This window comes from Schistocerca cancellata, chromosome 1, assembly GCF_023864275.1.
Source record: "Schistocerca cancellata isolate TAMUIC-IGC-003103 chromosome 1, iqSchCanc2.1, whole genome shotgun sequence".
Lineage (NCBI taxonomy): Eukaryota > Metazoa > Arthropoda > Insecta > Orthoptera > Acrididae > Schistocerca > Schistocerca cancellata.
The window spans coordinates 1,031,785,716-1,031,812,154 of NC_064626.1; the positions used below are offsets into that span (position 1 = coordinate 1,031,785,716).

The 26,439-nt window shown below is 42.8% G+C and overlaps 1 protein-coding gene and 1 pseudogene across 1 annotated transcript in view; one reads left to right on the top strand and one right to left on the bottom strand.

Annotated features, from left to right (window-relative positions):
• Positions 1 to 1,096: 1,096 nt before the first annotated feature.
• Positions 1,097 to 1,215, bottom strand: LOC126099516 (5S ribosomal RNA; annotated as a pseudogene).
• A 5,067-nt stretch (positions 1,216 to 6,282) lies between these two features.
• The window catches only part of LOC126122655 (uncharacterized), a 60,531-nt gene continuing 40,374 nt past the window's right edge, over positions 6,283 to 26,439 (top strand). The window contains exons 1-2 of the mRNA XM_049915091.1: positions 6,283 to 7,192; positions 7,733 to 7,983. Coding sequence (XP_049771048.1) covers positions 6,283 to 7,192; positions 7,733 to 7,983 — 1,161 coding nt within the window. The remainder of the gene's footprint in view (positions 7,193 to 7,732; positions 7,984 to 26,439) is intronic.

Here is a 26,439-nt window from a genome sequence, read left to right on the forward strand (position 1 = left end):
TCTCGCCCAAAAACGGCATCCATACAAGTGAGGTCTGGAGAACGTGGTGATCACTGTACAGACCTATCCCTGCCAATCCAAGAATCTGTAGGAAAATTGTCTAAATGTTCTCTAATATCAAGAGCAAAGTGTGTTGGGGCTCCATCTTGCTGGAACCGGAACAGTTCACTGCTAGCGGGATGGTCTCCAACAGTTCTGGTAGTACTACGCGGGTGAAGTATTGTTAATTTTGTCTACCGAGAGTGTTAGGCAGAAGAAAGGGTCCAGTCGGACGGAAAATTTCTGTCGTTGGTGGAGAACACGAGTTGCTTAGGATCTTGCAACTTCCGGACATGGCTATTGTGGCTGCTGGATATTCCTTCCCTTGTGAAGGCAGCTTCGTCAGTAAACAACACACACATTTAGATGTCAGAGATTGTACAGTTTGATGTATATACCATTGGCATAAGTCAACGCGCAGGGGAAAATCAACAGCCGATAGCTCTTCTACCCTCTAGTTCTTGAAATGATGCGTGCCCCTTACGTGCAGGACGTTGCACGCACTGACGTTGTAAGTATTTATTTCCTTGGCTATGAATCGTGTGGTGGTGTTGGGTTTATCCTCAGTTCGCTGTGACACAGGTTCCTCCATCTGAATAGTTCGCACAGTGCCAGGTCTTACCAGTTCCCTATGGATCTGGTCTAAGGATCACGTATCACGGGAACCGCCATCGAGTTTTTGCAGTGTGATGTGATTTCATAAATTTCTCTCTGGAAATAATTCCACGAACACACACCTTGCCGCTCGACTATTGTATTATGCCTCTCCATAAACGAGATGTGTGTCTCTCGGTTAGAGTGTAATAAGCCATCATGATCCTGTCGACATCATCAGAAACTTTCATGTAAACACAAAAACACCATCCGAAACAGGCCTTGAAGGCCCAACGGTACCGACCGGTCGCCGTGTCATCCTCAACCCTTAGGCGTCACCGGATGCAGATGCGGTGGTCAGCACACAGCTCTTCCGGCCGTTGTCAGTTTCCGTGACCGCTGCCGCTACTCCTCAGTCAAGTAGCTCCTCAATTGGTCTCACAAAGGCTGGGTGCATCACGCTTGCCAACAGCACTCGGTCGATCCGGACGGTGACCCATCCAACTGCTAGCCAAGCCCGACAGCGCTTAACTTCGGTGATCTGAAGGGAACCGGTACTACCACTGGGGCAAGGTAGTTAGCTTCATGTAAACACAACGTAACATAAACAGTTATCCAGGTACCCAGGTATCTGGACACTGCTAGCAGTAATAAAAACTCGCCATTCCTAGCAGTACGATGGGTTGGCTTGGGCTGTTTGGGGGAGGAGACCAAATAGCGAGGTCATCGGTCTCATCGGATTAGGGAAGGATGGAAAGGAAGTCGGTCGTGCCCTTTCACTGGAACCATCCCGGCGTTTGGCCGGAGCGGTTTAGGGAAATCAGGGGAAACTAAAATCAGGATGGCCTGACGAGGGGTTGAACCGTCGTCCTCCCGAGTGCGAGTTCAGTGTGCTAACCACTGTGCCACCTCGCTCGGTGCAGTAAGATGCAACTGTGCTGCAGATTCTAGCGTCAACACGTTGCGTACGAAGCTGTCAAGACAACTATGCACGTTGGTCTAAGGGAAGTCCACCGTCAAACCCTTTATGAACTCCGAGTTAGGATACGGTGCATCTGCGACATCTGTATAATGTAACAAACCTATTCCCTTCTTTATCTTCTCAATTACTTCTAAAAATTTGCGTTGTAGCTTTTTTTCATGAGAAATAGTCTGTCGTCGTGTAACTCGTTAGGACCATTCATTTAAATTTAATTCCTTACCCCTGCCTTGTAGCAGAAAATCTATCAATTAAAGTATTTTCAGTGTTATGAATGAAACACACACAATACTTGTGTAATATTCCACAGTATTTATTACTTGTTACACGAACCGATTTTCGGCTGTTAGGCCATCATCAGGAATAAAGATAAGTATGTAGTGCAGTGAAATTTTGTTGGGGCAAAGATTTTAAACCAGTGCATCTGCTGTCAAAGTTACAAGGTAGATCATGAAGTATTATATCACATCCATAAAGGAAGCAAGATGAACTATCTTGAAAAAAAATGGAAATTAATAAACACATTTCCGTCAACCCGAGCTTAGTACTGAATGACCAGATACAGTTCCCTTACTCACCACTTCTAACTGCAGATACTAGTCACAATCCTATAAACCATGTAGTAAACTACCCTCTGACTCAGATGCTCCATTTTCTATTATTTCAGCTACTATAATTTCTCGGTTTTTTTTTTTTGTATAATCACAGCTGCTTTACTCACGTGCTTAATATCACTATTATATCTTATCTGTTTGTAATTTAGGATCTACTAAAGAAAAGATTGTATTGTTCAACCACATCTTTGGAATATGTACAAAAGTTTATTATTCCGTTATTTTCTTATACGTACAACTGTTGTAATTTATCTATAACTTAGTAAAATAATCTTACATAGAATTTACACTGAAATAATACCTCTTGTTTTATTCCTAATTCTAAAATTAACATTTTTATCTTTGGAAATGGAGATACTTTGTAGATGCTCTAGTTTAACATCTTTTATCCAACAAAATTTTATTCCGCCACATTCTTACCTTTGTACCTGATGATCGCGCAACAGCCGGAAAAGGTTCTTGTAACAAATAATATATGTTGCAGAATATTACACCAGTCTTGTGTGTGTATCATTCATAATGTACACTCCTGGAAATTGAAATAAGAACACCGTGAATTCATTGTCCCAGGAAGGGGAAACTGTATTGACACATTCCTGGGGTCAGATACATCACATGATCACACTGACAGAACCACAGGCACATAGACACAGGCAACAGAGCATGCACAATGTCGGCACTAGTACAGTGTATATCCACCTTTCGCAGCAATGCAGGCTGCTATTCTCCCATGGAGACGATCGTAGAGATGCTGGATGTAGTCCTGTGGAACGGCTTGCCATGCCATTTCCACCTGGCGCCTCAGTTGGACCAGCGTTCGTGCTGGACGTGCAGACCGCGTGAGACGACGCTTCATCCAGTCCCAAACATGCTCAATGGGGGACAGATCCGGAGATCTTGCTGGCCAGGGTAGTTGACTTATACCTTCTAGAGCACGTTGGGTGGCACGGGATACATGCGGACGTGCATTGTCCTGTTGGAACAGCAAGTTCCCTTGCCGGTCTAGGAATGGTAGAACGATGGGTTCGATGACGGTTTGGATGTACCGTGCACTATTCAGTGTCCCCTCGACGATCACCAGTGGTGTACGGCCAGTGTAGGAGATCGCTCCCCACACCATGATGCCGGGTGTTGGCCCTGTGTGCCTCGGTCGTATGCAGTCCTGATTGTGGCGCTCACCTGCACGGCGCCAAACACGCATATGACCATCATTGGCACCAAGGCAGAAGCGACTCTCATCGCTGAAGACGACACGTCTCCATTCGTCCCTCCATTCACGCCTGTCGCGACACCACTGGAGGCGGGCTGCACGATGTTGGGGCGTGAGCGGAAGACGGCCTAACGGTGTGCGGGACCGTAGCCCAGCTTCATGGAGACGGTTGCGAATGGTCCTCGCCGATACCCCAGGAGCAACAGTGTCCCTAATTTGCTGGGAAGTGGCGGTGCGGTCCCCTACGGCACTGCGTAGGATCCTACGGTCTTGGCGTGCATCCGTGCGTCGCTGCGGTCCGGTCCCAGGTCGACGGGCACGTGCACCTTCCGCCGACCACTGGCGACAACATCGATGTACTGTGGAGACCTCACGCCCCACGTGTTGAGCAATTCGGCGGTACGTCCACCCGGCCTCCCGCATGCCCACTATACGCCCTCGCTCAAAGTCCGTCAACTGCACATACGGTTCACGTCCACGCTGTCGCGGCATGCTACCAGTGTTAAAGACTGCGATGGAGCTCCGTATGCCACGGCAAACTGGCTGACACTGACGGCGGCGGTGCACAAATGCTGCGCAGCTAGCGCCATTCGACGGCCAACACCGCGGTTCCTGGTGTGTCCGCTGTGCCGTGCGTGTGATCATTGCTTGTACAGCCCTCTCGCAGTGTCCGGAGCAAGTATGGTGGGTCTGACACACCGGTGTCAATGTGTTCTTTTTTCCATTTCCAGGAGTGTATAAAATATTCTACCAAGAATCGGCGGAACAGTCAATCAACGTATTTTCAAAGCTTTATTTAGGTATATCCACCCATCGCAGGTTAACATTTCCTAAACAGCTTCTTTCATGGTATCCGGACGCTATTGGTCTTTACAGGTTTTGACCGAGTGAAGTGGCGTAGTGGTAAGACACTGGATTCTTATTTTGGAGGATGACGATCGAGCCTTCCACATTTAATTTTATCTTGATTTACTTAAATTGTTTAAAGTGACTGCCGGAATGTCTAGGCCGATTTCCTTTCTCGAGCTTCCTCAATCTGAACTTCTGCTCCCTGTCTAATGACTTCGTCTTACATCTTAGGCTTCCTTCCTTCTTTACACTATTTTGAGGCATTACTTACAGCTCATAGAAACACGAATGAAGTGCAAAATTCACATGAAATGGCATGATCAGTACTAACTGATAGTCTGTTGTTGTTGTGGTCTTTACTTCCAGGACTGGTTTAACGCAGCTCTCTCCACTAGTGTATTCTGTGAAAGCCTCTTGTCTACTAGCGCGACCTACATCCATTTGAATCTGCTTACCGTAGTCAAGTGGTGGACTCGTTCACAATTTCTCCCCCACGTTTCTCTCCATTAGTAAAATGACAATTCCTAGAGGCCCCAGGGTGTGTTCTCAACCGCTCTCTTCTTTTATTCAAGTGGTGCCATTAATTTCATTTCTCTCTACTTCGATTCGCCGGCACACCTCGACGTATTTATTTCTTCTTTCTGACAGGACAAACCCTGACGCATCCACAACTTCTCCATTTCTATGAACGAAAATTAAATTAAAATAGCATGTTATGATGTAGAATGAAATACCACTTATCAAATAGCCGTTTTGCAACAACTGTTCTTTCAACTAATACAAATCAGATTCAGTAGGGAATACATCCAAATGTTCATTTCAGCGTGTAGTGCGAAGTTGCAATCAGACATAGTTACCAATAAACGTTACAATGATATAATAGATGTGTATGCTGCAATCTCTTTTCGTACTTGTGAAACACTACCTAACCGCTATTGACCTCTCACAGGCAGACCTCAGTGTTAGTAGACAAAGTACTCTCCGCCATATACCACAAGATGGAGAGCAGTTAACAAGTAAACGTGAGATTGAAATGTCAAAAAATGCGAATTGTCCCCTACAGAAGCGTGATGCACTCAGTGGTACGGTGCTTTTTTTTTTTTAAAAAAACACACATTTCAGAAGAAATCCGAGCTGGATAAAAATACTTCCCCCTCAGGTTGTTCGCTATTGATCGACATTATATTCCTTCAACTGAGTAATTAAAGAGGTCTATAGTGCTAGATGGTCGTCGGGTGGTAAAATGAAACTTAGCTTTCCTTCTTCCTTTCAGAATTACAGATTTTAACTTGGTTACAAGTTGAATTTTCATATAAAAAGCATGGGCTTTTTGCAGCAAAATATTTCAAAAACACAAAATATAAAACAACCAACTACAAAGACTATAAATACAACTAATTTTTCAATTTTTTCAGATCTCAACGGAAATGAAGATCATTGTACTGACACTATTGCTGTTGGAGGCACTGCAATGCAGCCAGTGCATGGCTCTACCATCAACATTACTATCACTTTCACCTAACCAAGAGGAACAATTAGAACACACAGTTGCAGAGCGAGCAGAAAACCCATTCAATTTTGAAGCATGGAGCTCTATCTTCACTGGAGACATGTCGGGCATAACGGAGATGTGCAAAAGTATCAAATTCGGAGAGTCCTCTTCATCTGAGAGAAAACGTTCAGCTCAACTAGGATTTCCTTTTAAGCTGCCTGTCGATCAGCCCACAATGACGCAGTTATGTGAGCAAATCGGTAAGTTTAAACCAGGAGCTGCCAGCGGCAACAAGGAAGAGAAACGATCAATCGAAGTGAGATCTTCATCTTCAGGTGGAGGTAGCCCAATCAGTTTTGAAGCGTTGAGCTCTATCTTCACTGGAGACATGTCGGGCATAACGGAGATGTGCAAAAGTATCAAATTCGGAGAGTCCTCTTCATCTGAGAGAAAACGATCAGCTCAACTGGGATTTCCTTTTAAGCTGCCTGTCGATCAGCCCACAATGACGCAATTATGTGAGCAAATCGAAAAGTTTAAACCAGGAGCTGCCAGCGGCAACAAGGAAGAGAAACGATCAATCGAAGTGAGATCTTCATCTTCAGGTGGAGGTAGCCCAATCAGTTTTGAAGCGTTGAGCTCTATCTTCACTGGAGACATGTCGGGCATAACGGAGATGTGCAAAAGTATCAAATTCGGAGAGTCCTCTTCATCTGAGAGAAAACGTTCAGCTCAACTAGGATTTCCTTTTAAGCTGCCTGTCGATCAGCCTACAATGACGCAGTTATGTGAGCAAATCGGTAAGTTTAAACCAGGAGCTGCCAGCGGCAACAAGGAAGAGAAACGATCAATCGAAGTGAGATCTTCATCTTCAGGTGGAGGTAGCCCAATCAGTTTTGAAGCGTTGAGCTCTATCTTCACTGGAGACATGTCGGGCATAACGGAGATGTGCAAAAGTATCAAATTCGGAGAGTCCTCTTCATCTGAGAGAAAACGTTCAGCTCAACTGGGATTTCCTTTTAAGCTGCCTGTCGATCAGCCCACAATGACGCAGTTATGTGAGCAAATCGGTAAGTTTAAACCAGGAGCTGCCAGCGGCAACAAGGAAGAGAAACGATCAATCGAAGTGAGATCTTCATCTTCAGGTGGAGGTAGCCCAATCAGTTTTGAAGCGTTGAGCTCTATCTTCACTGGAGACATGTCGGGCATAACGGAGATGTGCAAAAGTATCAAATTCGGAGAGTCCTCTTCATCTGAGAGAAAACGTTCAGCTCAACTAGGATTTCCTTTTAAGCTGCCTGTCGATCAGCCCACAATGACGCAATTATGTGAGCAAATCGAAAAGTTTAAACCAGGAGCTGCCAGCGGCAACAAGGAAGAGAAACGATCAATCGAAGTGAGATCTTCATCTTCAGGTGGAGGTAGCCCAATCAGTTTTGAAGCATTGAGCTCTATCTTCACTGGAGACATGTCGGGCATAACGGAGATGTGCAAAAGTATCAAATTCGGAGAGTCCTCTTCATCTGAGAGAAAACGTTCAGCTCAACTGGGATTTCCTTTTAAGCTGCCTGTCGATCAGCCCACAATGACGCAATTATGTGAGCAAATCGAAAAGTTTAAACCAGGAGCTGCCAGCGGCAACAAGGAAGAGAAACGATCAATCGAAGTGAGATCTTCATCTTCAGGTGGAGGTAGCCCAATCAGTTTTGAAGCGTTGAGCTCTATCTTCACTGGAGACATGTCGGGCATAACGGAGATGTGCAAAAGTATCAAATTCGGAGAGTCCTCTTCATCTGAGAGAAAACGTTCAGCTCAACTGGGATTTCCTTTTAAGCTGCCTGTCGATCAGCCCACAATGACGCAGTTATGTGAGCAAATCGGTAAGTTTAAACCAGGAGCTGCCAGCGGCAACAAGGAAGAGAAACGATCAATCGAAGTGAGATCTTCATCTTCAGGTGGAGGTAGCCCAATCAGTTTTGAAGCGTTGAGCTCTATCTTCACTGGAGACATGTCGGGCATAACGGAGATGTGCAAAAGTATCAAATTCGGAGAGTCCTCTTCATCTGAGAGAAAACGTTCAGCTCAACTAGGATTTCCTTTTAAGCTGCCTGTCGATCAGCCCACAATGACGCAATTATGTGAGCAAATCGAAAAGTTTAAACCAGGAGCTGCCAGCGGCAACAAGGAAGAGAAACGATCAATCGAAGTGAGATCTTCATCTTCAGGTGGAGGTAGCCCAATCAGTTTTGAAGCATTGAGCTCTATCTTCACTGGAGACATGTCGGGCATAACGGAGATGTGCAAAAGTATCAAATTCGGAGAGTCCTCTTCATCTGAGAGAAAACGTTCAGCTCAACTGGGATTTCCTTTTAAGCTGCCTGTCGATCAGCCCACAATGACGCAATTATGTGAGCAAATCGAAAAGTTTAAACCAGGAGCTGCCAGCGGCAACAAGGAAGAGAAACGATCGATTGAAGTGAGATCTCCGGGAAACCTACTTAACGTGGGATCGTAGCTGTTTCTAAGTTTTACTTTGGATTTTCTCCAACTTCTAGTCTCCTGCCAGCACCTGAAGTGGGCGTAAATGAGGAATAACTAAGTGTCTTTAGAGAAAATGTTGAATGTAATAGCTCTTAAATTTTGTGGAATGTTTCCGTTCACTCAAGAACTCAACACAAACTGCTTCCTAGCCTTACTTGTCTAAAGTTGTCTAGGCTTGGACTTATGCTGTAAAACTCTGTATTACCGTAACTGTTGTGAATGAAGAGTAAATAAACATATGTGTTAGATAAATGTGATTATTTATTCCTGTCTTCACTGTTCCCTTTTTAATTTTTTTTTGTTTTCATTTCTAACGTAATATTAACATTTATAAACATCTGCCTTACTTTCCTAATATCTTCGAGTCCCGAGAACCCGCGGATATTCTTAAATCAAAGCTTGCTGCTGTGGATATTATTATATTGATTTTATTAATGTATTTTGAAACTGTTGATTTTTTCCTATTGTTTGCCTGCGAGTACGAATACGTCGTTTTATATGCCTTTCAGCATTGGATATGACATTAAGTTAATTTTGCCACGGAAATGGTTCGTTAATAGCTGAACGAAGATCCGGAATCGGCCAGTTAGATTATTTTGTTATATAGTGTGGGTGGCTTTCATGAACGTCATAAAATGCTGTTGGCCCTTTTATAGAGTCAGATTCACAGGAAATCACCAGCTGGAAATCTATTGAGGCCAGTAAGTGCTGAGAGTGACCAGTTTGTCAAACATGCGATTAGTTTCTTCTTCGTTAAGTATGATAGCAGCTACGTATTTTTTTTTTACGAGTAGTTACGATTGTCAAGAAAGATGTGGAAGTTAACTATTATGTTCTACGGTTTCCCATCAAATTAAAATACTGTATGGCGCTATTATAAATGAATCATTCGTTTTCAAAACTCTATATTTTCCAAAGTATTGCATGTATATATGTGACTGATGCATGAAGAGAATCGTAAACTCATCCAGTTAGCATTTTCCATGGCGCCCTCCATGTGGTAGTCAAATTCGTTCCGTACCGTGTGTAGCAACGTCCTGTCTATGTTCATCACAGCAGCATTGATCTGTTCCCTGCGCGGTTCTCGTGTTCTTCGCAGTGGGGTTCATCAACACCGTCCCTTATGAAGCCTCCTCGCCCTCCCCCCTCCCTCGCACAAGAAAAGTTACAAGGTGTTACGAAAAGCAATGGGAGGCCAAGGGAACAAAGCCACATCATCTTCATCTCTACACGACCTCAGCAATGCGGAAGTACGTCGTTTAGGAAGCGACGAACATTGATGCTCCAATGAAGGGTTTGCGCCGTCTTGTTGGAAGATGAAAGTCTCTAAATCAGCAATCAGCAATCAGTGAAAACAATCACAATTGCAACAAACCGAAGCATGTGGTACCTGTCACAGTCTTCTCACAAAAGAAGAACAGCCCATATAGCTTTGAGTGTGACATTGCACAGGAAACGAGCCACAATTCCTTGAGGATTTTCGATGTCACACATTCTCACAATGTGGCGATTAATCTTTCCAGGCAAATGGAAGGTAGCAGATAAACATCTTGCTTATTCCGACACACGAAAGCTCTTTTCTTGTTTTGTTGCCATTTTGTCAAGACAGTGCACTCGTAACAACAACTTGTGAGCACAATGCAAACATGGTTCTATTCATGCATCAATCACATTTGTACATGTAATACTTCGGAAAATATAGACCTCTGAAAACGTTTTAATCATTTATAGTAGCTCTCTATTTTACGCAGCCAATTCCTACTGTGTGTACCAAAATTTATAAAGTAGCTCGACGATTAATGACAGTAAATGTATTTATGCATTACGTTATTATTTACCTCCCCACTCACCCGCATACCACAAAAGATAATAATAAACATACTGGTTCGTAAAATGTTCTTTCCCTCTCTCTCTCTCTCTCTCTCTCTCTCTCTCTGACGGCCGTGGTGGCCGAGCGGTTCTAGGCACCTCAGTCCGGAACCGCGCGACTGCTACGGTCGCAGGTTCGAATCGTGCCTCGGGTTATGGATGTGTGTGACTTCCTTAGGTTAGTTAGGTTTAAGTACTTCTAAGATCTGGGGACTGATGACCTCAGATGTTGAGTCCCATAGTGCTCAGAGCCATTTGAACCATCTCTCTCTCTCTCTCCCTCTCTCTCTCTCTCTCTCTTCCTCCCTCCCCCAAATTTCCCTAATTCCCCTACGACCCACCCTGAATTCATATTGTGGGTACGAGTGTGTCAGTCATTCAACACAATCTGTGACACACTGACACAATAATCTGTTGCTTATGGGGAGCCCTACAAGTAAATGTTCTTCCAATTTTTTATGGTATTAGTATCGCTGGGGGAACGGATTTAGCTGAGTGGTATCGAAAGTCCAGGGAAGTTGACATTTATGTAAACTTTGAAGTCACTGAGCTAGAAACAAATATTTAAATCTTTCCTCAGATAAAAAAAATTAACAGGTTAATACAAGCACAAAACATCGAACTACATCGTATCCCTAGACTTACATAGTTGGTAAAACTCTAACATATGAGTGGACATAAAAGTCAATGGCAAGAGAAGTTGTGTCCTCAAGCTTAGAAACAAGTCGAAAGAGAGCAGAAATGACAATAGCTGCGCTCCTGAATAGAAACCATGAACAATGAAAATGGGGAAAATACATACCAAATGAAAAACCATAGAGAGACTACCAAGGCGACTTTTGGACTCCGCTGAAAAGATAAGAAACAGTAAACACACAACACCCATAAAGATAGGAAAATACTGTAAGAAATTTTTTCTAATTATGGTCAGAAACATAAACGCACTTCCGTCAAAGGTCATGAATGCAGTACTGCTTCTTCAAAGTTAATCGAATGCCATGCAGTTTTACACATGACATGAACGTCAATGGACGCAGCCTCAGAATGAACAGCCAGAAAAGACGCATGCACACTTTTTACTGTCTAAAACGTTGTTGTTTTGTTCCCGCCTCCGAATGTACTTGCTTTCTAGTTGGGTATGACAAATGAAGTGAAGCCTATTTCAACTAGCCTGTTCTTCTGGAAAAAAATTAATCGCACAGAACAATATATTAGCGACTGTCACAAATCCCATTTTCCCAACCAAAAAAATATTTTCTGGCAAAATGTCGGTATCACTTCCTATCTGTCAGAGGTACGATTAACTGGCACGCCCGCAACATACGCTCTCTCTCAATCACACTACGCAGTAAGACACTCAAATAAAATCCCACAGTTTAAAATGGGATAAATAAAGGTTAATGATGCAAGTTATTAAGCTGCTAAAACAAATTGTGCCGCTTGCCTGTGTAATGACGCGTCATGGCACACGACTGTGAGAAGTAATTCTGTATGGCATCCAGTGGCACTTTAAACGTATTTGATCAACATTAATTGTTGTTTTCAGCTCTGTTTTAGCTGCCTGCATGAAATAATAGACGATATTGCAATACTATTCGGTTCGAATGGTTTTTCGAACACTTTTGCCGAGTTGTCAATCAAATACTTCCCTCTCTGCAATAACAACACATAAACTTATTGCTCTTTTACTATGATTGGACTCAAGGACATGTGTTCATCTTTTATATACCAAATTAAACTTGTTTTTATTAAATATGACGTGCTCCCACTATTTTTGACTGATCATTTTACAAGGTGATGATTATACATCTGGCATTTCGCCAGGAGCGAATACATTTCTTAATTTATGGCCAGTTTTGAGCTTGATGTTCTGCAATATATGTTAATGACATAAATGCAGTTACTTGAAAATGGCATCAAAGGCTGAAAGCTGTCGTAATTAAATAAACAACAATACAGTCAAAGGGCGGAGTGTTTGTTATAATTAAGTTTCATCGTCCTTCAAAGTTCATATCGACGTAAGCAAATCGAGGCAGGAAGGGTAGAAAAAACGGCACAGGGGATGTAGGTGGAGCAACTCACTACCCTCAAAATAATTTTTCAAAAGTCATGTTCATATTAGTTTCCTACGAGCTAAATTATCATTATATGACACTCTTTAACTGTTGCTGCAACATAAATAGTAAATTGCAATAACCTTGATGTGAAATTAACAAATTAATGACAGAACATACAACTCTGATCTTTCTAACATAAAAAATTCTCGCACTAATGATCTACTGGTGTACGCAAGTCCGTAATCACAGATTTTTGAATATAGCTCTCATTTTTGGACGTTCATTTTTTCATCCTTCTGGTAGCTTACGTTCCATATCAGAATCAGCAGATGGAGATCAGTGAGCCTTTAATTACATAAGTTGATAGCTTATTTCTCCGTCCTCACGTATATGAATACTGAGTCGAATGACAACACTGTAGTAGTGATATGCTAAAAAGTAAGCGGTTGCATTAAAAAATGAAAAAGTGCCCTTAATGCACATTTGTTAACAAACAAAATATTTTTTTTTACTGACAGGCTATTATAATACACTCCAAGGCAAGAAAAAAAAAAGACACGACACGAAGCAAATATCCGAACGGGACGGAATTCGGTAAATGTAATGTACATGTACACACAAACATATGATTACAATTTCAGAAAAAAATGGATGAATTATTCAAGAGGAAGATATATTAAGTAATCAAAAGTATTTGAACACCCCGAAAACATACGTTTTTCATACTAGATGCATTGTGCTCCCACCTACTGCCAGGTACTCCATATCAGAGACGTCAGTAGACATTATACATCGTGATAAAGCAGAATGGGGCCCTCCGCGGAAATCACGGACTTCGAACGTGGTCAGGTGCTTGAGTGTCACTTGTGTCATACGTCTGTACGCGCGGTTTACACACTCATAAACATCCCTACGTCCACTGTTTCCGATGTGATAGTGGAGTGGAAACGTGAAGAGACACGTGCAGCACAAAAGCGTACAAGCCGACCTCGTCTGTTGGCTGACAGAGACCGCCGACAGTTGAAGAGGGTTGTAATGTGTAATTGGCAGACATCTATCCAGACCATCACACAGGAATCCCAAACTGCATCAGGATCCACTGCAAGTACTATGACAGTTAGGCGGTAGGTGAGAAAACTTGGATTTCATGGTAGAGCGGCTTCTGATAAGCCACACATCACGCCGGTAAACGTCGCCTTGTTTGGTGTAAGGAGCGTAAATATCAGACTATCGAACAGTGTAAAAACGTTGTGTGGAGTGAAGAATCATGGTACACCATGTGGCGATCCGATGGCAGGGTGTGGGTAAGGCGAATGCCTGGTGAACGTCATATGCCAGAGTGTGTAGTGCCAACAGTAAAATTCGGAGGCGGTGGTGTTATGTTGTGGTCGTGTTTTTCGTGTAGGGGTTTTGCACCTCTTGTTCTTTTGCGTGGCACTATCACAGCACAGGCCTACATTGATGTTTTAAGCACCTTCTTGCTTTCCACTGTTGAAGAGCAATTCGGGGATGGCGACTGCATCTTTCAACACGATCGAGCGCCTGTTCATAACGCACGGCCTGTGTCGGAGTGGTTACGTGACAATGGCATCCCTGTAATGGACTGGCCTGCACAGAGTCCTGTCCTGAATCCTGCAGAACACTTTTGGGATGTTTTGGAAAGCCTACTTCGATCCAGGCCTCACCGACCGACATAGATGCCTCTCCTCAGTTCAGCAGTCCGTGAAGAATGGGCTGCCATTCACCAAGAAACCTTCCAGCACCTGATTGAACGTATGCCTGCGAGCATGGAAGCTGTCATCAAGGCTAAGGGTGGAGCAACACCATATTGAATTCCAGCATTACCGATGGAGGGTGCCTCGAACTTTTAAGTCATTTTCAGCCAGGTGTCCGGATACTTTTGATCACATAATGTATTCACAAACTGAGCAAGTCAATAACGCGTTGGTCCACCTCTGACCCTTACGCAAGCAGTTATTCACAATTGATTGGTAGAATTGTTGGATGCCCTCCTTAGGCATATCGTGCCACATACTTTCCAATTGACACCTTAGGCCGTCAAGATCCCGATATGGTTAAAGGGCACTGACCACAATGCTCCAAACGTTCTCAACTGGGAAAAGCTGGAGACCTTGTTGGCCAAAGAAGGGTTTGACAAGCACGAAGGCAAGTAGTAGAAATTCTCGCCGTGCGTGGACGGTCATTCACTTGCTGAAATGTAAGCCCAGGATGGCTTTCAATGAAGGGCAACAAAACAGGGCATAGAATATCGTCGACGAACCGCTGTCCTGCAAGGACGCCGCGGATGACAACCAAACGGGTCCCGCAATGAAATGAAATGGCACTCCAGACCACCACTTCTCGTTGTCGGTCCATATAGAGGGCGACAATCTGGTTGTGATCCCATCGCTGTACGGGGCGTCTTCAAATAAATCTTAGAAGATCATCGGAACTCAGTTGGAAGCGGAACTCATCACTGAAGATAACCCTACTCCAATCAATGAGATTTCAGACCAAATGTGCTCGACACCGCTGCAAACTGGCTTACTGTTGTACAGAGTTCAACGGTAGACGGCCCAAGGAGCGCTGTGCGGTCAGCTCCCTTTCAGTGAACCGGCTGTTAATGGTCCTTGGGGTCACTAAGGCCCCAGTTACACGTCGGATCGATGATAATGACGAATCTGGAGCTGTGAATGCATCATTGATGACTGATCGGTCGTCACCTTCTGTCGTGTCTCTAGGTCGATCGCTTCCCTCTTGACGCTGTGTTCTGCCATGGTTCACACATTTCTGTCAACACCGTCGAATAGTGGCATTGCTCCTATTCAAATGTGGAGCGATCCACCGATTCTTTGAGGCCAACTACATGTCCTCTCTGTGTGGCGTCCCCGCACTCCAACCGCGTGCTCATATTGTCGACGCCGTAGAGCTGCTACTGCCACAGCTCTCGTAGTGGAGTTGAGACACGATGCGCGATGACGTAGGTCCCCGTTGGTGAACGGCAGACAGAAATGCGAACTCGTACGATGTATGCTTCTTCTGATTTAAGATTTAATGATTCGTTGCCCGAATATGCAGTAGTTGTTAAATCTTATCTCATCCGCTTCATACACACCACCAATTGCGAGGAAACATTGTAATTATCAGTCTTCTCGTACGTTGTTGGCTTGTTGCTACGGAGTTGTTGAATCTGTATGAAGCGAGATCCACAGATACTCTTTGATCACGTCTGAGTGAACCTACGCCGTAATGTTAAAAAAAAATGTTCAAAAGTTCTCTTTTCAATTAATGAAGTAGGCATTTTGATATTCAGATTAAATTGTCCCTGCTGAACAGTCGTTGATTAACTATCATTGATTAAATCACTTAATAATGTAGTCCACGCTTGATATTTCACTTGGAACGAACAGTTTATTGTTCCTTGGCCACTAAATACTTTATAACTTTCGCACCACACGCACAAGCAGTTGGTTGGTAAAGTCAGTTCTATTAAAATTAAGTTTCTTGACAATTACGCCAACTTGACTCTTCAGCGTAATTGTATTATCTTCGTGAAGTCGTGTAATTGTGTCCTACTCGAGACTAATTGAGTGTAGTCCTTTGAAATACTATCGACTCTTCTTTTAGTTCCAACTATTTCAAAGTCAAGTCCAATATTCACCAGTTTCGTCATTAAAGTTCACTTAACCCGTTGTGCACAGTTAAACGCGACTATCAGTTCCTATCTCTGCTTAGAAAATCGGTTTCCGATGTTCGTGAATCACGTCACGCAAGAAACACTTTGAACGCAAAGCAATCTCGTCGCGTTCCGTACTCCCAATAACTAAGACAAGAATTGTTCTCGCACGTCTTTACAGGACGAGAGCCACCAAGCGACTGCTTCTGTGAAAGAGTATTGTAGGCGCATTGAATTTCTTCGTTGCGCTTACAACTCTCTTCCACATAAAAGTTATCTCTGAACAACATCACCTAGGACTTAGCTTTCAAGATATTAATTGCAATTATCACTTGGATATTTGTCCATTAATTAAATCTGAGATTTCTTCCTCCTCTTTTCATAACAAAAACTCTCAGTGATGTATAATGTTGTTATTATCGAAACTTCTTGGTGTTAGCTTATCGGCAAAGATGTCGGATTTGTCAAGATAACTCTTCCCTATTTCATATTATGATATTCTGTCTTAATTGACTTTAAGGGGGTCGTTGGGGTGTTACATCTCTCAGATGCTAATATCTGAGTATACTGTTCACTGACCTGTGCGGGAAGCATAGTTACTGTCCAAGTGAGTACATGGACTGAAACTCTCAAAGACTTTGTGCCTTGGAATCGACGTGTCACCTGTTCGCTATATTATCCAGCTGGGCGGTGAAATTGCGCTGCAGCGTCACTCATTCTTCCATAGCCGCCAAAGTTTACAATTTTGCATTATCCGTCGATAACAGTGTGAATATAAATTTGTGACTTTTTGTCCCAGAGTGTATTTCTAACATTAGTGGGCCAATCTATCTTCTAATAGCATACAGTCTCAGTGCATTATTGTACAGGCGCTCAAAAAGCGTTTGGATGAAGTGTTTTGTACGATAAAGTCGGCAGCATGTAATCAAACTTGAGTCAAGGAAGTAAAAGTACACGGGATTTAGTGTTCTTTTTACAGCACAGCAGAGTCAACACAGGTAAATAAGTTACTTGCACTACAAGATGAAAACATAACAACTGCGGGTCAAAGTGTTTTCGTGTAACTTTTTTACAGTTTCCTTTTCTTAATGGTGAATGATTATCTTTTGCAGACAAAACCGACGTCAGTAATATGGAATTATGTGACCACTGAAACGTAAAGAATATCTCACAGATTCGAAATAGGCAGTAACAATTGCTTTGAAGGCTGAGGTTGGTCGTAATTCTGGAGTATCTAGATACCTGGTGTCTGGAATAAAATTCGTAGAATCGGTGATCGTATGAGCAACACACCGTAACAAGGCCGACCACGGAAAACTACCGTCAAAGCCGACAGAATTATTGGTAGACATTCTGTAGCAGACCCTCGGACGAACGCAAAACAAATTACTAATGATCCGAACCAACTTATGAAGTAGACTCTTACGTTTCTGCAGTAAAGTTTCTATTCCACGATCAGGTCTTGCTGGCTGCCGTTCGTGCAAGAAATCTTCGTTAGCTTATCAAGTAGGAAGACGAGAATTGCCCTTAATAACACTGCAAGAGGATGACAAAAGATTGGCCCAAAGTCCTATGGGACGATGAAAGTCAATTTAATTTAGTATCTTCCGGTGAGTTTCATTGCGTTTGTCGTCCTACAGGTGAAGAACCACGCTTCCAGGTTCCAGACATGAAGCTTGGAGGAGAAAACAGGACATGTGGATGCCTCTTCGCCAAAGGTATCTTCCAGTTCACACACGGCAGCAGTCGTAAAATTGCAGCCCGCTGGCCGAGTGAGACTCCGTTCAAATATTTATAAGGCCACGGTTCTCAAACGTATTTCATAATAATATGCATCTAGCAACTAACATCCGGATCCAAAAATGTCAGCTAACAGTACGAGCTTGTTCAGAATGTAGTTTTTCTTCAACCAAAAATACCTAGAGAGCAATATTTTATGATGTGTTTAATTTTACTTGGCATGGGTGAATTCGGTCATGAGTCAAGTAAAGCCGGATACTTACTTTTGTGGCACGGAGGGGGGGGGGGGGGGGAGGGACGTAAGTAGCGCGGCCACTGTGGGGTTACAACGGGTGAGGATGTGAGGGGGGGGGGGGGGGAAGGAATGTTTTGTTGTTCGTCTTCCAGTACTGACAACGTCAAGCGCGAGTGATACCGATTAGCTGTTATGGTGTAAATTTTGACACGTAAGTAACATGGATTCGTGAATGCGCATCACAGAGACGGTCATCCTCAATAATGGTACTTATTGGTAGCAAAGAATATTAAATTAAGTAAGGCTGTTGTAAAAGGATGCAGTGAGTAGAAAACAGTGGCATTTAAATCATTTATCAATCTTTCGTGATGGGGTGCTGCATTCAACACCGCATTTTAATATAAGCACAACAGTAATCATCCGCCCACACGGACAACTCAAAAATACTTCGCTAGGTAATTACGACAGTGACACAACTTTGGGGACGCTAAGGGTGGCAGCAATCTGAAACAAAGAACAATCAAAACGAAGTGTTCCGTATGTTGCCGACTTCTAACGATCAGTAATTGGAGACCGGAGATTAGCTAATCGCACCCTTAATATAGCTGGGCTATTGGGGGTTCATAACATACTAATTTACGTAATTTATCAATTAACATAAGCTAATAAGTTCCCGTTTGAAGGCGTTGCTGCAACATATATGCAACGCAGTGTGACTCCGCTACGGGTGTATAAGTACCGACATGTGGAGAAGACATTAGTCGGCATTCGCGTCTTTCTGATGCGCGTGCGGTAAATGCAGTGTTGGAGAGATGTTTATTCCGTCCTCGTAATCCAGACGGTCGATTTTCGGTGTTTCTTCATCCATAGTTATTACAAACCTTACTTGCATCTTTCAGTGTGTTTGTTTACAGTGTGTATGGCAACTATCGCTGTGTGTTTATCTTCCGTCTTTTGTTTGTGTTCTATATGTGTGGTTTCATATTTATTCATTCTTTTGTACATATATATATATATATATATATATATATATATATATATATATATGTGTGTGTGTGTGTGTGTGTGTGTGTGTGTGTGTGTGTGTGTGTGTGTGTGTGTGAAAGGTAAACACACACCGACAGTTGGTAACACTACCCACTGTAAACATACGTTCAACACACAGTGAAAAATCCAAGAGAAGTGTTGCAATAAATGTTGGTGAAGAAACGCCGAAAATCGACCGTCTGCAGCATGAGGACCGAGTAAACATATCTTCAAGAACACACACCTTGGCTAGCAACATTCGAAGCCGTAAGTAACAGCAATAGATTATTTAAGCTCACGAAACTTGTGCTGCAAAAGTTGTTTCTGTCTCAAAAAACAAGAGAATAACACGAGAAAACGTAACGTAGTAATATACTTGTAACTACTACATAATTCATGTATTATACAGTGTAAAAATAATCGTATGTTACAGGCTACTGAAGATGCTTCATAAAAAAGAAGCGAAACGCATATGGCAAAAACAAAATGCCTTTCATTTAGTTGCAGAAACAGAACATACCTCCACGAATGAAACGCTTGATTTTAAAATATAGAACAGAGCGTGGGCTTAAAGGTTTTTCAACATAATCTTGCATCGAAAGTTCAAAGGTAGTTCGCCTGGAACCTCTGATATTTTCTATCAAGACTATGAGACTCAAGATGGAGATGTAGCCACTTAAAGCTCCATTTTTTCAAGCAATAATATAACTAACTACTCACTAATGGTGAAAAAAAGGAAGTATAACGAATCTTACATCAATCTCGGATTTTTTTATTCTGACGTCTCACCTGTCTGAATATTTCCATGGTACCCTCTGAAATGCGTCGGCATGTAGCAAATATACATCGTGACTGAGAAAACAACATTGAAGAATTTTTTATGTGTAAGGAAGAACAGTTGTTAAGAAGTCAATAAACTATGATGTATGTGATTCAAACTGTCATTGGAAAAGCCATGGAGGAATTGCATTTGGTCAGTAAGTGCACTGCACTAGTGGTCAAAGCGCACACTGTTGCTGAAAATTTAATAAAACCATACCACTGTATGCTCGACGTAAAATCTGCAAAGCACCTTCCTACAGTGCCACTTTCGAACAACACCGTTTCGCGTTAAATTAACCGTCTCCCAGCCTACAAGAACTAGTTGGTCAGCTTTAACACAACAAATTCGTCTTGCAGATGAAAGAGTCGACTGATGTTGGACTGCCCATCTTGCTGATACTTGTAGGTGGCCATACAAACATTCACTCGAACAATACTTGCTTGTGAGTGCGTCATTATCAACTAACACTACCAGAAAAGAAATTTATAATACGATTAACAATATTTTTTTAAATAAAACATCTCCATTGGAAAGTTTGTATCGACATTTGTATAGATGGGACCAAGGCAATGAGTAGTAAAAAAGCAGGAGCGGTATAACAAATAAAAAGTAAATCACTAAACTTTTATTCCAGCCATTGTATCCTTCATAGGTAAGCACTTACAATAAAGCAGATGATGTCAAACATAAAACTGTTTTGAACGAAGCAGTAAAAAACACTCCCTCTTCAGTGCCGATTGTTTTCAATGTTGCCTGAAGATTATAGGAGGAGACATAAATCACCACCGTCCCACACCAAGGTTAGATATTTATCGCTGGGCAGGATCTTAACCAGATTATTCGAATTTAGAATTGAATTACAAGCTTTTATGACTGACATTTCTTTTATATCAAGGTACCATTTGAGTGATGTGACTTTGTTGTTCATACTAGCTCTTTTGGCAGGTATATTTGGAAAAACTGAGGAATTAAATCTATCTTTAGAAGGAAAACAGAAGACAAAATAATCACCTTAAATATTAGATTTTTGGATCATATGTTTTGGCAAGAAAGAGCTAGAAAGCTTTTTTTAACACTGAACGTGTTATATTGTGTATTGTATTATCGTGTGTTGTTTTGTACATTGTTGTAGAGGTCATTGGTGTATAATGTGCCTATTTTTGTATGATATTCATTAAATGATCATAATTAAAGAATGAACGTAAAACCAGGTTTTCCTTATTTTAGGACTCCGTAAAATATTAGTGTTGCAAAAGAATTCTGTCACCAAAAAACTTGGAGAACTACTGCTTTAGAGAAGATTCAGGATCAAACACTTCGTATCATAACTGGAGGTGCCAAAATTATACCCATTGTTGCCATTCAACTACACACAAAAAATCCTATGGTAAATTCAGTAAGACGGGTAATTTGCTCATAGATAACTATTTGGTTAACAACAGATAACATTTATTCACACTTACACTAGACACTCCACGTAACTTTTCTTCTCTATACTCGTTGTGTAACAGTTATTCGCACTTACGCAAGATACACTTGCGCAGAGAGATTAACAAACTGTGTAAAACAAGCACACTCCTGGAAATGGAAAAAAGAACACATTGACACCGGTGTGTCAGACCCACCATACTAGCTCCGGACACTGCGAGAGGGCTGTACAAGCAATGATCACACGCACGGCACAGCGGACACACCAGGAACCGCGGTGTTGGCCGTCGAATGGCGATAGCTGCGCAGCATTTGTGCACCGCCGCCGTCAGTGTCAGCCAGTTTGCCGTGGCATACGGAGCTCCATCGCAGTCTTTAACACTGGTAGCATGCCGCGACAGCGTGGACGTGAACCGTATGTGCAGTTGACGGACTTTGAGCGAGGGCGTATAGTGGGCATGCGGGAGGCCGGGTGGACGTACCGCCGAATTGCTCAACACGTGGGGCGTGAGGTCTCCACAGTACATCGATGTTGTCGCCAGTGGTCGGCGGAAGGTGCACGTGCCCGTCGACCTGGGACCGGACCGCAGCGACGCACGGATGCACGCCAAGACCGTAGGATCCTACGCAGTGCCGTAGGAGACCGCACCGCCACTTCCCAGCAAATTAGGGACACTGTTGCTCCTGGGGTATCGGCGAGGACCATTCGCAACCGTCTCCATAAAGCTGGGCTACGGTCCCGCACACCGTTAGGCCGTCTTCCGCTCACGCCCCAACATCGTGCAGCCCGCCTCCAGTGGTGTCGCGACAGGCGTGAATGGAGGGACGAATGGAGACGTGTCGTCTTCAGCGATGAGAGTCGCTTCTGCCTTGGTGCCAATGATGGTCGTATGCGTGTTTGGCGCCGTGCAGGTGAGCGCCACAATCAGGACTGCATACGACCGAGGCACACAGGGCCAACACCCGGCATCATGGTGTGGGGAGCGATCTCCTACACTGGCCGTACACCACTGGTGATCGTCGAGGGGACACTGAATAGTGCACGGTACATCCAAACCGTCATCGAACCCATCGTTCTACCATTCCTAGACCGGCAAGGGAACTTGCTGTTCCAACAGGACAATGCACGTCCGCATGTATCCCGCGCCACCCAACGTGCTCTAGAAGGTGTAAGTCAACTACCCTGGCCAGCAAGATCTCCGGATCTGTCCCCCATTGAGCATGTTTGGGACTGGATGAAGCGTCGTCTCACGCGGTCTGCACGTCCAGCACGAACGCTGGTCCAACTGAGGCGCCAGGTGGAAATGGCATGGCAAGCCGTTCCACAGGACTACATCCAGCATCTCTACGATCGTCTCCATGGGAGAATAGCAGCCTGCATTGCTGCGAAAGGTGGATATACACTGTACTAGTGCCGACATTGTGCATGCTCTGTTGCCTGTGTCTATGTGCGTGTGGTTCTGTCAGTGTGATCATGTGATGTATCTGACCCCAGGAATGTGTCAATAAAGTTTCCCCTTCCTGGGACAATGAATTCACGGTGTTCTTATTTCAATTTCCAGGAGTGTATATCGAAGCAAAGACTGTCCTTTATAACAGACGATAAGCACGCTCACTCACTGTGGTCGATACCACCGAAGTCGATCCGTGATGCTATCACAAACCCTTTCATCACAACAGAAATTAAGATGCAAGCCATAAATACATTCGCCAAAATGAAAGCCACACAGAAAGCAAATTAGATCGAAATCTGCTGTCCGAGCTCCATAAAAACACAAACAACATCAATAGAAGCATGGGTAAAGATATTTAACAGAGAATCCCAAAAAACTTGTCAATCCTTTACATTATATGGACATTAAAATCCAGTTGCAGTGGTGAACATTATTAAGAAGGAAACTCTAAATATGAGTTTAAAGGTAACTGCAATAAAGATGATACATCAGAAATATGCAGAACCATAATGGCTTACAATATACACATATGGATCACAGATTAATGATAAATCTGGAGCCGGAATGCACTGCAAATTATTTTGTCAATACTTCCATGTCGGGTAACATTTGAAGACCCTGACACTGAAATAAATGCAGTCCGAACAACAGTTAACAATCTTACATGCAGAATCAGCTTATTTGCAAAAGCAGTAACATTGGTTGACCCCAGAGCACCCATTCATGCTATCTCAATAAACCATTCCACAGAAACAACAACAAATAAGACAAGCCTTACACTATATCATGGACACGAATAAAGAACTAGTATTTCAATGGATATTTTCACATGTAGGAATAGACGGAAATGAGACTGCTGGTCTGTTGACCAAAAAAGGAACATATTTCAAAAAATGGTTCAAATGGCTCTGAGCACTATGGGACTCAACATCTTAGGTCATAAGTCCCCTAGAACTTAGAACTACTTAAACCTAACTAACCTAAGAACATCAAACACACCCATGCCCGAGGCAGGATTCGAACCTGCGACCGTAGCAGTCCCGCGGTTCCGGACTGCAGCGCCAGAACCGCTAGACCACCGCGGCGGAACATATTTACATGTCAACAAAAAACCAATTCCAGCTAACACACTTTAAGACAATTATGGGATCGGAACGGGTTTAACAAGTAAATTAACAGGAAAAGTGTGGGAAGCTATACAAGAATACTGGGAGCTATTCAGGAATAAACAGACGAAGAAAATAGTAGCCAACTTTCGACTAACAACGGGACATGACTGCTTTGCCCAACATCTATAGAGGGCAGGAGTACATCCCACAAATGAATGTCCTCTTTGTAATCCTGTGTTACTGGTTCAGATCAGCTACTGATATCCTCCGGTTTTGGTGCAGAAACACGGAAAGAAGCCAACAACTACAAATTGTACTGGGTGCCTGAAAGTATTTGTTATAGCTTTCTGCAACCATCGCTCCATTATTAGATTTACTTCTCTTCACTTATAATGTACACCGTCAAATTTTACAGGGACGCGGGAAACTATATGTACAACTTTTCTGTGCCTAATGTTTCATTATTATCAAAGTAATTATGTGTGCGATTATCAATACTATTATGTTAACAGTAGGAAATTAAATGTATTATGGCTTAATTTTCAACAAAACCATACGTAGCAACAACATTATTTCGCTCTATCCTATGCTCAGATATTTCGAAAAAGATTTGACATCTCCTCAACACGCCTTCAAACGTTGTCAGTTTCGAGAAGCCATGCAGGATTTATTCTTAATTACGACACAGGTCATTCCAAAATGAACTGCACAATTTTGTAATTCATGGAACACAAAAATGCTGCCACTTATCGGCAAGTACCAAACTTGATGAGTAGTGCGAAACTTCGAGAGGCAATGTTCACTGTCTTTAATTAACATCATACAAAACTGAGAAGAACCAAAGGATTACCATTGCCTGTACGACATGTACAAATTAAAAAATTATCATGGCCTGCTTTTGACTCTGTTTTTATGCTGAGATATAGGTACATAATGAGTATCAAATTTTTAACATAATTAACAATACCTTTTTTTCAAACAGATCTATTCCAACTAACAACACTGATGTCAAAGTTGAACAAATATAAGATTTCCGAGTATGTCCTTACAAATGTTTTGTTCTCAACGAATAATACAAGAAACAGTCATGAAGAAACTCCTTGCCACACAAAGACCTCATCCGTACACAAAAATTCAAGTTTCGAAAATGATTCTCAACGCGTGCGTTTCTGCAGTTCCTTAATGTAAAAATTAAACGTACATAATAGACGTTTTGGGGTAATGGCGCAGTATGTTTTAAATAACGGAACTTGAAAATAAAAAAGGGTGACACATATGCCGTAGCAAGAGAACTGCATTTAAAACTGAGCACGACACCATTTTCTCATCAACCAGACACCTCCAGACTCATCCTTTAAAAGCTACACTTAGAGTGTCCATTCTAACAGTTCTCCAACTACAAGTCTACCCTCACAATTTACACACTGTCCTCCCTTGGTGGCTGAGTGGTCAGCGCGACGGAAGTCATACCTAACGGCCCGGGTTCGATTCCTGGCTGGGTCGGAGATTTTCTCCGCTCAGGGACGGGGTGTTCTGTTGTCCTTATCATCATCATTTCATCCCCATCGATACGCAAGTCGCCGAAGTGGCGTCAACTCGAAAGACTTGCACCAGGCGAACGGTCTACCGGACGGGAGGCCCTAGCCACACGGCAATTCCATTTACATACCGACAGAAATTCCTTCCTTTTTACCTGTACGTGTATACACATATATATTATCTGATAAAATGTATCCAGAATCAATTAAGGCACATTAATACTCGGTGTGTCCTCTTTCCGAAGACTTGAACTCTGTTGGTAACACTTTCAATGAGGTGTATGGATGTCTGTGGAGGAATGGTAGCCCATTCTACCTACCCCAAGAGCAGCAACCAGAGAGAACAGTAATGCTGACGCTGACGCCTGGAGTGAAGCCGCCATTGTAATTCATCCCAAAGGTGTTCCTTTGGGCTCAGGTAACGACTCTCGGCAGGCCAGTCCATTTCAGGAACGTTGTTCTCCACGAACCTTAATCTCACAGAAGCTACTTTATGATAGGGCGCATTTTCATATCGATATAATCAGTCATCGTCTCCGAACAACATCGCATTTACAGTATTCTACGGAAGCCAGTTCATAGATGTTTGTCACTGATGGGATCGTCTATACGATTGGAGTTGACCCCCTCAGCACCAGTTAAGGCCTGAAGATGGTGTATTGAGTCACCGAAACTGGTTTCAATACGATAAAATAACATCAAAAACGACTGCTCCAGGTGTTTCATTTTATTACGTAAATACTGGTATAAGTCAAGAATGAAGTCGTACAATCAGTTGATGAGTGCTGTGTCATCAACCCATCGAAATAAAAACTAGTACTGGTAAATGTCAAGAACGAAGTCGTAGACGCAGTTGATGAGTATTGTCCTTTATGACAGTTGAAGGCAACAGCTAGATGGATGGAAACAAAAATAACCGGAGAAACTTCGGTAAATCAAGCATGGTTTTCAAAACTAGGCTGCTGATTAGTTTGGAAAGGTAAACATAAAATCTGCGAATTAGGAATTTGATTTTTGGCAATAATAAATGCGAAAATTAATCAAAAACTAAGGGCTGCTTAGCGAGCAATATCGAGATGTATGTAGTGAATTAATAGGAGACATGTGAAAGAAAACAAATATGTCAGGGAACACTGAAGTAGAAGATGTGATAATGCTTACAATTA